The sequence below is a fragment of the Haliotis rubra genome, unplaced genomic scaffold (assembly GCF_003918875.1).
Source record: "Haliotis rubra isolate DU_JTF1 unplaced genomic scaffold, ASM391887v1 Scf79, whole genome shotgun sequence".
Taxonomy (NCBI): domain Eukaryota; kingdom Metazoa; phylum Mollusca; class Gastropoda; order Lepetellida; family Haliotidae; genus Haliotis; species Haliotis rubra.
In genome coordinates this window covers 301,635-318,159 of record NW_025767512.1, presented here as the reverse complement: position 1 = coordinate 318,159, position 16,525 = coordinate 301,635, and the positions used below count along the sequence as shown (strand labels likewise).

General features: G+C 39.8%; 1 protein-coding gene across 4 annotated transcripts in view; it reads right to left on the bottom strand.

Moving 5' to 3' along the window:
• Positions 1–16,525, bottom strand: part of LOC124261154 (receptor expression-enhancing protein 1-like) — an 82,528-nt gene that overhangs the window by 19,712 nt on the left and 46,291 nt on the right. For all 4 annotated transcript variants that reach the window (XM_046695479.1, XM_046695478.1, XM_046695480.1 and 1 more), the window contains exon 3: positions 5,895–5,971. In XM_046695479.1, the coding sequence (XP_046551435.1) occupies positions 5,895–5,971 (77 nt within the window). The remainder of the gene's footprint in view (positions 1–5,894; positions 5,972–16,525) is intronic.

Genomic DNA, 16,525 nt, shown 5'->3' with positions numbered 1-16,525 from the left:
GTCGTCCACGTGTGACGTCACGAGCAGAAGACCGATCAATTAGATCCTCGTCACCCTCGTGACAGATTTCTGCCGGCTACACGAACCAGGGCTGAGATGTTTAGAGGTCGACTGTCCTCACAGACCATTCGAAATCGGTTGCAGGCTGCCAATCTCCATTCTCGACGTCCATATCGTGGGCCAATATTGACGCCAACGTCAACGTTTGCTGTGGGCCCAACGTCACCTCCGATGGACCCAGAGAGACTGGAATCGAGTCGTCTTTAGCAATGAATCCAGGTGAACGGTATGCCCAATGTTGTGTACAGGAAGTCGACAGATTCGGGGGCGGAAGTTGCATGGTGTGGGGTGCTTTCTGTGGGAACAACCGTTCCAGACTTCTGGTCATCCGTGGAAACCTCACAGCTGCTGCTTACCGCGACCAGGTGCTCACCCCTGAACTCGTTTCTTTCATGGCAGCTCATGGCCCAGGACTACAGTTCCAGCATGATAATGCTCAGCCGCATACCGCGATGTTGACACTAAATTTCCTTCAAAACGCTGGAATCAAGCGTCATGGACTGGCCATCGAGGTCCCCTGACCTTAATCCAATAGAGCACGTTTCGGATGCACTTGGGAGAAGGCTTCGTGGTCTTAGGAACCAACCTCAGAATTTGCAGGAACTTGGCGCTGCCTTGCCAGAGCAATGGCGCAGAATCCCCAACCACGTGTTCAAAAGCATCAGGCAGTCGATGAGGAGATGGTGTTTGGCTGTGGTGAATGCGTGGGGCGGCCATACACGATATTGAACTGAGAAATTTCGCATTTTTATTCTTGTGACTTGACATTCTGTATACCCATGTTTTGGAACGGCGGTGTAGCCTAATGGAACTGATTATGGCACTGTCAGTGTATCGAGTACATCACACAGATCTCAGCAATGAAATAATACCAATTTAATCATCTTACCATCTCTTGTTCTTTTATAGTGCCCTGATGAAAGAATGTGAAGTTTCTTTTTTGACTCAGTATATTTCCATAATACAAGGCTAGTTTGGCAAAAACAGGTATTCTATGGTCAACTATCTCCTTCGCTTCTGGAGGATGAGACCTATCATCACGCCTTCAACCTACCAACTACAAGCCAACTGTGTCTTCCACCTTCCAGTAACCAAGTTTAAACAGAGCCAAAACAAGGGGGAACTGGGATCTTTGAAGTTTGTTCTTACCCTAATAGAGCCTATGACTTTTAAAAACTCATCAATAGAACTATAAAAATGACCATCCACACTGAATTTCTAATACTGCTGAACATCACAGATTGAAAATTCCTGTCATGATAATTAATTCTTAAAAGTGAATAAGTGAGTGAGTATGGCTTTATGCCGCTTTTAGTTTTAGCAATATTCCAGCAATATCACGGCAGAGGACACCATAAATGGGCTTCACACATTGTACCATGTGGGGAATCGAACCCGGGTCTTCGGCTTGATGAGCCAACACTTTAATCACTGGGCCAACCCACCGCCACCAATTATTAAAAAAAACACAAAGTAAATATGAGTTTACACTGCAATATTCCCGCCACATCAAGGAAGGGAGACAAGTTTTTCACAATGTTCTTAAAATGAATCAAACATTCTTATATGTACACTGGCATGACACTCAATCAGTTTAACTGCAGCTCCCCAACGCTTCTAGTTCTATAATGCTATAGAGGCCGCCAAGATGAGACACGTGAAATGGCGGACACAATCGTGATGACATAACTAGGTTATTGCTTACAGCGTAATTACACTACAAACAAAAAACCACATCAGATGAATGGTTTCAAAGTGAAAAAGAATGGCTACCAAGATATGCATGATAAAAGGTATCTCAAAGTGGAGTTTCGAAGGTAAAGCCCCTCAACGATAACTACGTTGTGGCGAGAACTATAGATAAATGCAGCATTGTGACAGTGACCGTGTCTACGTGACCCAGTCCATGCAGAGACCGCCATTAACATGTCTACAAACTGACACAAGGGTGGATACTCTCACCATCTGACACACGCTTCTCAACTACCTGACACTCAAGGATAGGCCCACATTTCATCAGGGGGATTGAGGTGACACAATACGTAACTCGTAGGTCTTGTCGTAGGTCTTGTCTTAGGTGTTAGGAACAAAACACATGCCCAGCAGACCAAGTGTTGTACATAATAAATATCATTTAAAATATGAAAATGATTTCACTCTATTTGTACTAACAGGGGCTAGCACAAAACAGATATAACAGTTTTGGGAGGTATCACCTCCTTTCATATTTTAGTCGTACTGCATATGAGTGAGTGAGTGAGTGAGTGAGTGAGTGAGTGAGTGAGTGAGTGAGTGAGTGAGTGAGTGAGTGAGTGAGTGAGTGAGTGAGTGAGTGAGTGAGTGAGTGAGTGAGTGAGTGAGTGAGTGAGTGAGTGAGTGAGTGAGCGACCGAGTTTGGTTTTACGCCGCTTGTAGCAATATTCCAGCAATATCACGGCTGGGGACACCAGAAATGGGTTTCATACATTGTACCCATGTGGGGAATCAAACACCGGCTTCACATGATGAGTGAACACTTTAACCACTAGGCTACCCCACCATTATAACCATAGTTGATAACATATGACCAAACAACGGCAACTGTAACAACATCACCGCAACAAGGTGGAATCAACAAGTAGGGGTGAGATGGGAGGTGACTGGACAACATGGGAGGGTTTAAAATAATTAGTGCGTGACGGGAATATTCTTTTAAGATATAGTAACCTGCACTGATATGAAAACATTGATGCCTAGATGATATTTAACCAAGAATAAATCAAACCTAATTTATCACACTAAAAGCTATGCACAGATACAAAGCATCTGCATTCTCAAACAAAAGAGTGAGTTTTAGTTTTACAACGCTTTTAGCAGTATTCCAGCAATATCATGGCGGGGGACACCAGAAATGGGCTTCACACATTGTACCCATGAGGTGAATCGAACCCCGGTCTTCAGCATAACGAGCGAACGCTTTAACCACTAGGCTACCCCACCGCCCCCTTAAACAAGTACAAGTCTCTCTAGGTACATGGCAAACTGGCAAACCACACAAGCATCCAACAGCACTATATTTTATCTCTTAACAGATTTTTGCCTTAACCTATAAAACTAACAGGGCATAATTACCTTTTCGTCAGCAACTGCTTGTCAAGAATTTGGTAAAATCAATATTGATAGACGTTTTTTGAGATGCTCATTTGTGCACTGCGTAAGAAACTGGCACATCCAGCTAGATTACTGAAGATCTACACAAGACCAACATGATTATGTTGCACTGCATGGAGTGCACCATCCAGATACTAAGAACAGTTCCTCTTTAACAGTGTAGAGGAACAAGCAGGGGTGGAAATAACCCATTGCCCAAACTCCGAGTCCAGTGTTTTTTTCTGTCGGACAAGCAAATTTGTATATCACACTGTACCGGTGTCCAGTTGACTTTCCAATGTTAATTATGTTATTCATTTAAAAAATCAACAAGAAAACGGTCGGTATAGTGGAAAAATTATCAGGGCAAGTGGTTTTACATGTGCTACTGTACCGGAGTCAACTAGCAATTTTAAAGTTATTTCCACCCCTGACAAGTGTTTTTCCTTGTATCCAAGAATCTTGTACACCTTGAATATGTACAGGTAACCCCCATCATCTGTGATAAATGTCTCAACAAGAAGACTGATGCCTGTCTGATGTTTAATTAGAATCAAACCCGGGTCTTCAGCATGACAAGTAAACACTTTAACCACTAGGCTACCCCACCGCCCCTGACTGATGTTTAAGTAATAGACCGAAACATATATCAATACATTTTTTATGAACAAGCTCTATATTCTAAAACTAGACTATAGTAACATCGTCTGGAACTAAGTAGAATGTGGATATCTTGAGGCTTGCAATAGTATTTGGATCTAATTATACTTTAAATCTTTAACTTTTAACAATTAGATTTTGGCTACTAGTGTTGGGAATCGGAAACCAAATCCACTATCAATTATTGGAGTACTTGTGGTGAACGATTATCGACTATAATTGAAATATATACATTTTTAATGTAATCACCAATTTTAAGGGTTTTTCCCCAGGTTTTTACTAATTAATGGGTTTTTTTAAAACTAATACTGTCATGCAATGAAAAGCATGCATGCAAGTAAGACACTGGAATTGTAATTCAACAATAAAAGTGGTTATACTTTTACAATGCGCATAGCTTTACGCTGTTGAGCGCATGTTTGTTCGTGAATATTCATCAAATTAAATGGTTAGTATACTTAATTCAAGGGTGTTATACAAAAACAACAAAATTCCGATTAATCAAAAAAATTTTTTTTACAATCGATAATCATTTTTTATCCTTCCTTCGATCGATTTTTAGAAAAAAATTATCATCGGAACACCAATATTGCTACCAAATGAGTCACAATCCATGTTACCAATACATATCAATTTTCACAACTCTGAAATGATATGCTACAAGCTTGCCCTCTATTTAATGATAAAAGATCATCTCATTCATGCTTCCTGAATTTTCAAATCTCAGGTGAAATAATATTTTTGAATCCTGGTGCATAATTTGGAACGTTGAATACTCTATTTATCTTATAGAAATATCTTCATCCAACCGATTTCCCAACATGTAACACTGGTACAATCTGAGTCCGGATCCAGCAGCCCGAACATATCATTTACCTACAGGGTACTGTCACCTCCCTGCCAGGAACACACCAGGTATAATTACCTGTAAGGTAATACTCTGCACAGATAGTTGAGTCAGTTCAGGAACATGAGCTAAGTAAGACTCTGTGTCTTTCTTTGTGCCAGTGAGTGGGGAATCCTGTCAAAGTGTTCTTGTCAGGGCTGTCTTTGTTGTCCACAAAACTTCCTTGTGTAATAAGGGCTATTGTTAGTCTACTTTAGGCAACACCCACATTTGATCGCAATTTATCCTGAAGGGAAGGTGAAGGTTAGTGATCTGTCAACTGAGTCCAAGTTGATACAAATTGTCTTACACACCTTGATTTGCAAATGGTGCATGTTGAATAAATTGTCTTTAGCTGTCTTCATTTAACAAATAACACAATTTTTTCTGTTTACCTTTATTTGTTCAAAATATTTTAAAAGCTTCAAAGCTGAACTCTGTTGGGTTATGGAATTATTCTCTTCTTCATTTTTTTTTTATATTATCTTTATCCAACTATTTTGTAATAATTTCAACAATATTCCTTATTTTATGATTCACCTTAAATAATCTCAGCACATTATCAAATTAACAGAATCTTGTCAATGACTGCATCACAGGTGAAAAAATAACCCATTGTAAATAATAGACAGCACTTCTTCAGAAACAGAACACAAATTTAAATACTGAGAGACTACTTTTTATTAATTTTCTGAGTTAATGTCAGACGTCGGTGGTGATGATAAAGTATAAATTAGGCCAGAATATAAAAAGTTTGAAATTTGCATCCCTGCTACCCCTACAAAAACACATCCCCAACCCCACCCAAAAAAAAAAAAAAAATAACAACAAAAAACTAACATCTTGGTCAGATTGTTGAGAAACAATATCATATAAAATTAGGTGTGTTCCACTGAAGAAGTCTTATGAATAAGCTGAATTTGAATGAATGTTATTTGACTGTATGTGTTTAAGCTGTAGTCCACACATAACATAGGCAGAACAATTGGGACCAAACAGACCTGTGGTCGATATTGTGAGCAGCTGGGTGCAGAGACACAAAATTCATCGGACCAAAGCTGAGGGTTAATTTTTCCTGTATATGGAGAGCCATTGTACAGGTATATTGAGTTAGAATTCAAGGGTTAAATATTATCACTGACTCTTGACCAGTACTCACCATGACAAGAACACATCAGAGAAGGTTTCCACACACGAGAACAGAGCAAACACAATCCAGTACATCATCCATTTCACCTGAAAAATATGAATAAACTTGATAATGCTGTCAGTGAGAAGTTTTGCTTAAACTTGGAAAACTTATAGTATTATCTGTTAGCATGAGTGGACAGTGTTCACAGACAAACCAAGGATGATTGGTATGACTATGACCATAATCACAGACAAACCAAGGATGATTGGTACGACTATGATCATAATCAGACAAACCAAGGATGATTGTCATCACTATGATCATAATCACAGACAAACCAAGGATGATTGGTACGACTATGATCATAATCACAGACAAACCAATGAAAATTGGTACAGCTACGATCATAATCAGACAAACCAAGGATGATTGGTATGACTATGATCATAATCACAGACAAACCAACGATAATTGGTACGGCTACGATCATAATCAGACAAACCAAGGATGATTGGTATGACTATGATCATAATCACAGACAAACCAACGATGATTGTCATGACTAGGATCATAATCACAGACAAACCAAAGATGATTGTCATGACTATGATCATAATCACAGACAAACCAACGATGATTGGTATGACTTTGATCATAATCACAGACAAACCAAGGACGATTGTCATGACTATGATCATAATCGCAATTCATCTGGTATTTGAACCCACAACCATCAAGGCCTTGGCATTGTTTTTAAAATATACCATGCAAGCTTATCATGTCCCCAATGGTAAATTTGAGATATACAGGGATGAGATCGAAGTTTTGAGAAAAACTCTGAAAACTAGTCGGGGGTTTAGCATCTATCGGATTTAGACGATTCACAAAATGACCCTTGGCCTTATGAAATTCCCGGATTTCCGCGGATCCGTGGAAAATTCTCAACCCTGGATATAAAGGGTTCCAAAATCTAAAAACAAATAATATACACCAGACAGGCCCAAGAACCCTAATACAATTTCAGACTAGTACTTGTGAGCAACCATTTACACAAATACACACACTGCCACATGAGTGCAATAATCCTATTTCACAGGAACTGTCCAGTTCTACACTACAGTTGTCAAAAGACGGTTTAATGTTCAGACTATCATCTATTGGTCTACTGGACTCCATTTCAACACCTCTAATATGCAGCTGAGCATAAATGTCATCAACCGTCTCTCCTCGTTTTGTTGAAAGATTTTTTAAACCCCACTTGCTGTCAACATGCTCACCTGACAAAAATCAGAGACAGGCTGAATAGAAGACCCAGGCAAGAAATCATGCATTCCAGCAAACCCAAGCATAAATCACTGTCTAAGGGCCATTCAAAGACAAATTTGACATTTGTATGTGACAATTACAGGAAAAGGATTTGAGATTGTTCTTACTACGAATTCTGAGCCCATAACCGAAGCCACATGGGTCTGTCTGCCATAACTTCATTTGCCTTGTGTGCTCAGACACTATTACTGGTGAGAATGTCTTGATAAAAGACATCTCCGGGAATAAAGAATGGCATTGTCTCTCAGGCCTTATGTATAGAGTGTTGTACGGTGCATATAATTTACATCAAAATGGCTACAACTGAGTTCTTGCTGAGGCAATGCAAGAATCTTTTTACACTCATGTTTTCTTCTGATACTTTATTCTTCTGTACCTTGGCAATTAGCTCACCTTGACATGCCAGGTACTGAAGCTCACCTAATTATGCCACGTTTTGTTTGGTTTGCTTGTTGTTTAACACTGCGTTCAACAATATTCCAGTTATATGGCAGTGGTCTGTAAATAATCAAGTCTGGACCAGATAATCCAATGATCAAACAGCATGAGTATCGATCTACCCAAATGGGATACAATGACATGGGTCAACTAAGTCCGCGAGCCTGACTACCCAACCCCATTAGTCACCTCTTACAACAAGTATGAGTCGTTGTAGACCAATTCTATTCTGGATTTTCATGGGTCATATGTGCCATGGAAGCACATATGGTATTGACATGGTATTGTTAATGACCTTGCTTCTTTAATATTCTGAGATGAAGTTCAAGCATTATAAAGTGGGAATTGGCCAAAGGACTTGGCCCAAGCAAACACAGAAAACCATTTCCTTGTTTGCCCATCATGATACTGCCGTGGCTTATCAGGTGTAGGGGCATGTCATTGTGTCGGTGGCTTATCAGGTGTAGGGGCATGTCATTGTGTCGGTGGCTTATCAGGCGTAGGGGCATGTCATTGTGTCGGTGGCTTATCAGGTGTAGGGGCATGTCATTGTGTCTGTGGCTTATCACATGTAGGGGCATGTCATTGTGTTGGTGGCTTATCAGGCGTAGGGGCATGTCATTGTGTTGGTGGCTTATCAGGCGTAGGGGCATGTCACTGCATCGATGGCTTATCGGGTGTGGGGGCATGTCATTGTGTCGGTGGCTTATCACATGTAGGGGCATGTCATTGTGTTGTGTTGTCATTGTGTTGGTGGTTTATCAGGTGTAGGGGCATGTCATGGCTTATCAGGGGCATGTCATCGATGGCTTTATCGGTGGGTAGGGCATGTCATTGTGTTGGTGGCTTATCAGGTGTAGGGGCATTGTGTGTCGGTGGCTTATCATGTAGGGGCATGTCATTGTGTCGGTGGCTTATCAGGCGTAGGGGGCATGTCATTGTGTTGGTGGCTTATCAAGTAGGGGCATGTCACTGCATGTAGGGGCATCACATCATGTGTCGGTCGGTGGCTTATCAGGCGTAGGGGCTCATCAGGCGTAGGGGGCATGTCATTGTGTCAGTGGCTTATCAGGTGTAGGGGCATGTCATTGTGTCGGTGGCTTATCAGGTGTGTGGGGCATGCCATTGTGTTGGTGGCTTATCAGGCGTAGGGGCATGTCATTGTGTCGGTGGCTTATCATTGTGTCGGTGGTGTAGGGGCATGTCAGGTGGCATGTCATTGTAGGGGCATGTGTGTCGGTGTGGTCGGTGGCTTATCAGGCGTAGTAGGGCATGTCATTGTGTTGGTGGCTTATCAGGCATGTAGGGGCATGTCATTGGCATCGATGGCTTGGCTTATCGGTGGTATAGGGGGCATGTCATTGTGTCGGTGGCTTATCAGGTGTCGGGGGTCAGGTGGCATGTCATTGTGTTGGTGGCTTATCAGGCGTAGGGGCATGTCATTGTGTCGGTGGCTTATCAGGTGTAGGGGCATGTCATTGTGTCGATGGCTTATCAGGTGTGGGGGCATGTCATTGTGTCGGTGGCTTATCAGGTGTCGGGGCATGCTTATCATTGTGTCAGTGGCTTATCAGGTGTCGGGGCATGTCGTGTCGGTGACTTATCAGGTGTAGGGGCATGTCATTGTGGTCGGTCGGGGACTTATCATGTGTAGGGGCATGTCATTGTGTCGGTGGCTCATCATGTAGGGGCATGTCATTGTGTTGGTGGCTTATGTAGGGGCATGTCATTGTGTCGGCTGTGGCTTATCAGGTGTCGGTGGCTTATCATGTAGGGGCATGTCATTGTGTCGGTGTCAGGCGTCGGGGCATGTGTCGGTGGCTTATCATGTCATTGTCGATGGCTTATCAGGCGTAGCGGCATGTCATTGTGTTGGTGGCTTATCAGGTGTAGGGGCATGCCATTGTGTCAGTGGCTTATCAGGTGTAGGGGCATGTCATTGTGTCGGTGGCTTATCAGGTGTAGGGGCATGACATTGTGTGGCATCAGCGGAGGGTTGGACAGTGGTTTTATAGGACAACTCCTGTCAGTTGTGTGTTCAGATACAAGACTTGTTATCATTTGCAAAGATAGCCCAGATGTCTTGCAGTCAAGTCTACTGCTTTAACCTACAAAGGATGTGTGTCCTCAACGCATTTGAATAAGTGCCCAAACAATATTCAAAACAAGAACTATGACATATAATGCTATAACGAAATCTTACAAAAATACACACAGAAATTGAAAATAATTTATTACAATAATACAAAACAAAAACATATGTTACACATTAAATTATCTTATGTTTATCTTTGCAGTACAAAAATGTGTTTGAAACCTATTCTATAATAAAGATCTACTTCCGATGAGGTTTACATTAAATTTTATATTTATCAATCAGTCAAGTCTGGGGATCTTGTAGTTTTAGCTACTGTATCTCAAGCAAAACATAATTCTTTACTTTCTTAAGACAAGTCCCTTTCCATTCAGAATTTCCAACTCTGCCATTCACATCAACTGAAACACAATCTTGTTTTGCATGAGGGTTTACTTTTTTCTCCTAGAGTTCCAGCTTGTCAGTTTTATGGCAAGCACTGTGCAAATCTTTCCAAATCTTCCCCAGCATCCTTTACCACCTGCATTGACGTGAAAATGCACAATCAACGAAGTCATAAAATCTCCGCTGCATTGTTGGGTTTCTGCCGAAAAATTTCATTTGAAAATAATTCCCATTTTCTTATCACTACGAGTGTACACCTGCACTCCATGGCAGAGATTAAGGCACAATCCCTTATCATGTTTTAGACATATCCCCGGACCTGACAGAACTTTATTACACATCAACTCTCTCTAATGTTGCAACACCTCTTTGAAGATTGAAATATATGACGTCCTTCTATTCCCCTCCCTGTGAAATCTTTTCATCTAAATGATAATGGCGAAGTTGGGTCTGTGCATACTGTACGTACATAGGTTACAAGCACTCGCTACTCTCTCTCTCAAAACAATTTGACAAGAAAGAAGTGGTGTAAGATTATATTAGCCCACCATAGCAACACCCACACTCTCTTTAAGTACACAATATTGAAACGGGACTGTAAAAATGAACTGGAAATGGTTCCAGCGAGTTTATAAAAACAGAAATACCATTTTTTAATAGAAGCAATTCAATACAAATTCCATTCCAAGAATAGCTCTCATACTTTGGTAATTCTGAAAAACGATAATGATTTATATTGGCATAATTTCTGTAAAGAATAAAAAGATTGTATGGAAATGTCATTCTGATCAGATGAGGTCAAATCCACAGGGAGTGTATCAAAACATTTCAGGAGATATATTGTACTTGTTGTTGCATATAAAGATGAAGAACAGTTATTCACATTTAATGAAGCACACATCTCTGAGGAATTTAGGAATTGTTAATTTGTAACTGACACAATATCTCAAAATGTCATCACTGAAAATAACACAAATGATATGAGACAACCCCTATCTTGCCATCACTATTGTTAAGAAGAGTTTAAATTGCCACCATGACCAGCGCAAGTTGCTGGTGACCTACAGTAGACCAGACTCCCTGTGAGGTACAAAGACATTAGATCTGGTAGAACCACTATCAGATGATAAAACACAGCCCCTGCATCAACATATACGCAACTCCACCTAACAATCATATGATCTCCACAAAATGATCATATGATCCCCAGCACCTGCAACCAACATACACGCCTCCGCAACACACAATGGAAAGTTTATGGATCGTTATCTACCAGGCATAATGTCATTGACATCAGCCCCTTATGCTACTTCTTAAAACTTATTGCCTTTCGAGTAAATTTACGAAAATGAGACTTGGTTGAACATTTTTCCAAAAGCTCAGGACTAAGCTCTTTGTCAAGCATCACTGCTGCTGAGGCTCAAGGTGGCTTAAAAAGGTACACCCAAAGCCTATAATGGTCTTCCAATCACAAGTGACATTTCAATTTAGGTCATGGCCAAATGAATCAAAGTTTCACTGATAAATAGATAACAGTGCTAGGACGCCATTTCAATGTTTTGCCTAGCCTTGCTCCAAGGCTGTACTGAAAGCTAAGCCCATGGAAGTATATCCATTAAAGAGGCAAGTCTAGATAAGCGAACATTCTAAGGACGCCAGTCTGTTATATGTGGGGTTTTTTGAGAAATTTTCATTCACACTATTAACTATTACCTTATAGACTTTCTACATTTTGCCCTTCTGATCTAATACTGTAACCATGAAACGTTTTGAAATACCTGATCTGTGTTCGAGCCATGTCAAGTATATGTTTTACAAATCCTGATAAACTCCCCGCATCATCAACGATACACATGCTCATTGCTCATCCCAATGGGAGGCCTCAGACAATGTAGTTACTTACATGCAAATTTATAACTGACGATTCTCATTGAGCTTATGATAAATTGTTGCTAAATCTGACGGACTCTCACACAGACAACCCATTTAAAAACATAAAGCATGGACATAAACACAAACACCTGATATTAAACATCAGCTGTTGCATGTGATGTATGTGATAAACTACCAAGAATTATGCCTGTTGTCTTTACTCTCTTCCACTTCAAAATATGAATAATAAAACATCAAATCTAAATAAAACATTTATGAAGGATCATTACAGGTCCAAATTACCCAAACAAACAACAAAGCCATGTAGAGAATGATTTATCTGCTGGCCTATTGGCCAGAGGGTAGCAGAAGTAGCAGACGGCAATCTGTTATTTGGAGAGACAAGACTTCTACAGGGTGAACAATCAATACTTGCTCATTTTTTTTATACATACATTTTATAAACATAAATTCACCAAGTTATAGTAATTATTATGATTATTTACATTTTCATGAATGGTTTTGAAGTAGTAACCTCAGAACACCTTATAATCCTTGCCTAATCAGACCATCCATCATGTTCGGGTCTAGGAAGAATGTTGACAGTGAATGAGCCACAAGAGGGAAAGAAATATTATTAGCATCTGGTTTGTTGGTAAATAGCATACTTTGGGCTTGTGATTTTGGGTTGGCTAGTTCTTCCAAAATTAACAGATCTTCCACCTAGAAAATTGATATTGGCATTATACTGTCATTGTTTTACAATGCAGTCCACTAAACTCCTGTAATTTTATGGTGTTCTGGGACAGACAAACATCTCATGGTGGATAATACCTCTCTCCACTGAATATCACTCTTCTGTATAAACTGTAGACAATTCTCAGTGTTAAACACAATGGTGCATATTCAGGAGGTACATTTAACAATTTCATTTTACATATATCTTTAGTAATCACACAAGCAAAATTCATATTAAATAAAAAAGACTTATTCCACACCCAAATGACAACTGTGATACACTTCGCTCAAGAGCAAAAAACTACATTTGCTGAAATTATAAACAAATAATCTAAATATATAACAGACATTAAATAATTCATTCCAAAACAACATGCATTTAACATAAATAAAGGAAAGAATAAAAGCATCAAAAACAAAAAACTCCACATGACACACTAACTGGAAGTTTCATATTTACAAAATCAATGGCTAAAGCCTGTAGCGATCAATCAAATCAAAACCTGAACTGGGTATAATTAGCCTCGTAAATCTTGCTTCTTAGAAAGCTGTCCACATCCATCAATTGTATGAGTGTACATTATGAAAACTACTGTATACAAACCGAGGTTATGATGGAAACTTGGCATGCAGATAACAAACACCAAACTGGGTCACAGGGTTGGATATTTGCCAGCATAAAGTATAGCATTGTTTGACAGCCTGCCTACTTACCAAGATTATTTACACTCAAACAAATACACTTTACATACATCCATATCTACTCTCTGCATCTAGGTAGAAAACTAGCATTGAACTTGTTTCTTCGGCAGCAAGGGAATTGTCAAAAACTACCATCATTAAGCAAGTTTTAACTATATCATTTATTTTTTTTCTGATTTATTGTTCTAATCTGCTGAATTTGCCATCCCATACTTGTCCAGTAAATGAAAAAACTGCAGATGTTAACAAATTTTCCTTAACCTAAACTAAGTCCACAGGACGCCCTCATCTTCAACCATGTTTTTGTACTGAAAAATGTTGTTATTGCAGTCTGTGAATAAGATATCAAGTTATATATAAAACCTGTCTCAAACTGGTTCGGGCAGTTGGATGTAGATTATTGTTTTCCATATCTCACTTGACCACAATCACCATAATATTAATAGCACGCACCTGCTCCTGAAACAAGGTCAGGAATAAACAGGTTGTGACAGGATCGAGTTCTATCTATCTGTCTGAAGATAAACACTGGACGGCCATATAAAGAGATCTGATCCCATTCTGAAGCACATAGATGTGTGATTATAAACTTATACACCGCTGCAAAGATGTGTGAATGAGCAGTTGTCCCGCTCACAAAAAGTGCCACACGGAGCATTATATCATGTCGTGGCAGTCTGGTGAAGGATTGTAGTGATATATCTGCCACAATGCTGGCCCAAATTGAATGAACAATGGTTTTGACATTTATAGCACCCCAAACTGCCTGTTTGATGTGTTTAGGTGAGACTGAAGCAATATATTTTACATTGAACAAATTCAAAACATTCTTGTACCACAATGGAACCATTGCTCTCCTATCATGGGTGTGATAACATTACAGAGCAGTCAGAGTTAGGAATAAACTTGAAATATTCATTTGGTTCATAGGGTAGTTGCTGAGAGTGTATTCTAGTCAAGATGAATATCAACGTCATGCGTCTGTTTAACTGCTTTTGTTGTTGTATGTTACACTCGGTTATGTTCCAAATATGCGATGACTCTGGACATGACAAACCAGTGGTTGATGTCATGAGCATGCCATGCACAGGGGTGGAAATAACCCATTGCCCAACGCCCGAGTCCAGTGTTTTTTTCTGTCGGGCAAGCAAATTTGTATATCACACTGTACCGGTGTCCAGTTGATATTTCAATGTTAATTATGTTGTTTATTTAAAAAATCAACAAGAAAACGGCCGGTATAGTGGAAACATTATCAGGGCAAGTGATTTTACATGTGCCACTGTACCGGAGTACACTAGCAATTTTAAAGTTATTTCCACCCCTGATGCAGTTAGGGTACTTGAAATAAGCATGTCTGACTACCTGACCTCTTTCGCCACCTTGGACACCCAACACAGGTATACTATATATAATGGGGTTATTTGTTACAATCAAAATTATATATATATTCAGAGGCTAAGCGTTAGTCTACACGCTATATCAGAGCCCTATCACCAAAACATAAAATTCTCACACTGAACCCTCATACGGAATCAAACCATGGTCTTTTTGCAACAATATAGTACTTGAACCTCAAAACCAACCATCCAACCTGGAAAATAACAAAAAGCATCTCCGCCAATATTTGCTCCTCAAACAAGTCGGATATCAAACTAACAACTCCAAACACATGATAGTATCTTCTAATATCCTGACCCAGGTTATTCTCACTAATTGCTACATTGAAGTGTTTTTACAAAGAAATACAATTACAACCAACAAGGTGAATCTGTTCTCGAACAAGTGAAAAACTAGCCAAAAATCAATGCATCTGATAGGGGACCAGGGGCAATTTTCCATGTTCACGGATTGGCTGTTGTAATGAATTAAGTGAAGCATGAATAAATATGGAATGAAAACAAAGGTAATATGGAAACGGAAAGTGGGTTAATGCCATGGCAGATGGCGGAGACGGTTTCAGATAATAACATGGAGTAATACCGCCTCACAGCTTGGGGACACACCGGTATTGATTGAAGAGATGCTAGAGCGGTATCTAGATGACATGGTCAGGGGTGGGGGAGGGAAGGGGGTGCCAGGATGTAGGGGACTCTGAGGGGGCTTGAGATGATTGCAGTGGGGTGGGGGAAACCAAAGATGATTACAGAATTAAAGAAGGGAAGTGACACTGAAAAATGAAGAAAGATGAGAAGGCAAAAAGATGAGAAGGAAGAAAGATGAGATGCTGGGGGATGAAGGATGAGTGGGATTGATTTGGGGAAGGGGGGAATTATTTTAAACAGAAAATATGCATGTTAGCAAACTTTAATTTGATTGAAAAGAACTGAACAAAAATAGTCACAAGCTCGAAGCTCAGCTGAATTTTTCAGGAATACTGGATTATCAAGCTTCAATATACAATGGGATCCAAGAAAACCTAAATGTAACAGAAGTTTACATGTAAACAGTAGGACATGCATAATTGAAATACACATAAATACATTAATACTTTGGCTGAGTAAAGGATCAACATCCCAAATTTCCATGGCAACCTCGCTGTCGAAATTCAGACACATTTGTTGAGCATACCACATAAGAAAATGTCATGACATAAAATAATCAATGAACCAATATGAAATTTTAAAATAGCTGTTTTGGTGGTTATATTTCAAAACTGGAATTGGGTGACTTTTCATTTAAAATTCCATCTTAAAAGTTTCAAATAATTCAGTGGAGCTGTAAAAACAGACTATTTTACAGATACACGATGATGTACAAATGCCACCATTTATTTGTATGGACAAACACATACAAACGATCACAACAGAATTGATAAATGCATGATACAAATATTCTGATCCAGGAGATACCCAAAATAATGAGTGTGTAGAAACTACTGATAGTTATTAATCCATACCATCTCTAACTTAACAATATGGCAGGGGTGGTGACAAGAAGGGAAGACTCTGTGAGTGAGTGAGTGAGTGAGTGAGTGAGTGAGTGAGTGAGTGAGTGAGTTAAGCAATATCCAGCTATATGGCAGCGGTCTGTAAATAATCGAGTCTGGACTAGACAATCCAGTGATCAACAGCATGAGCATCGATGGGAGGGAAGGAGGGAA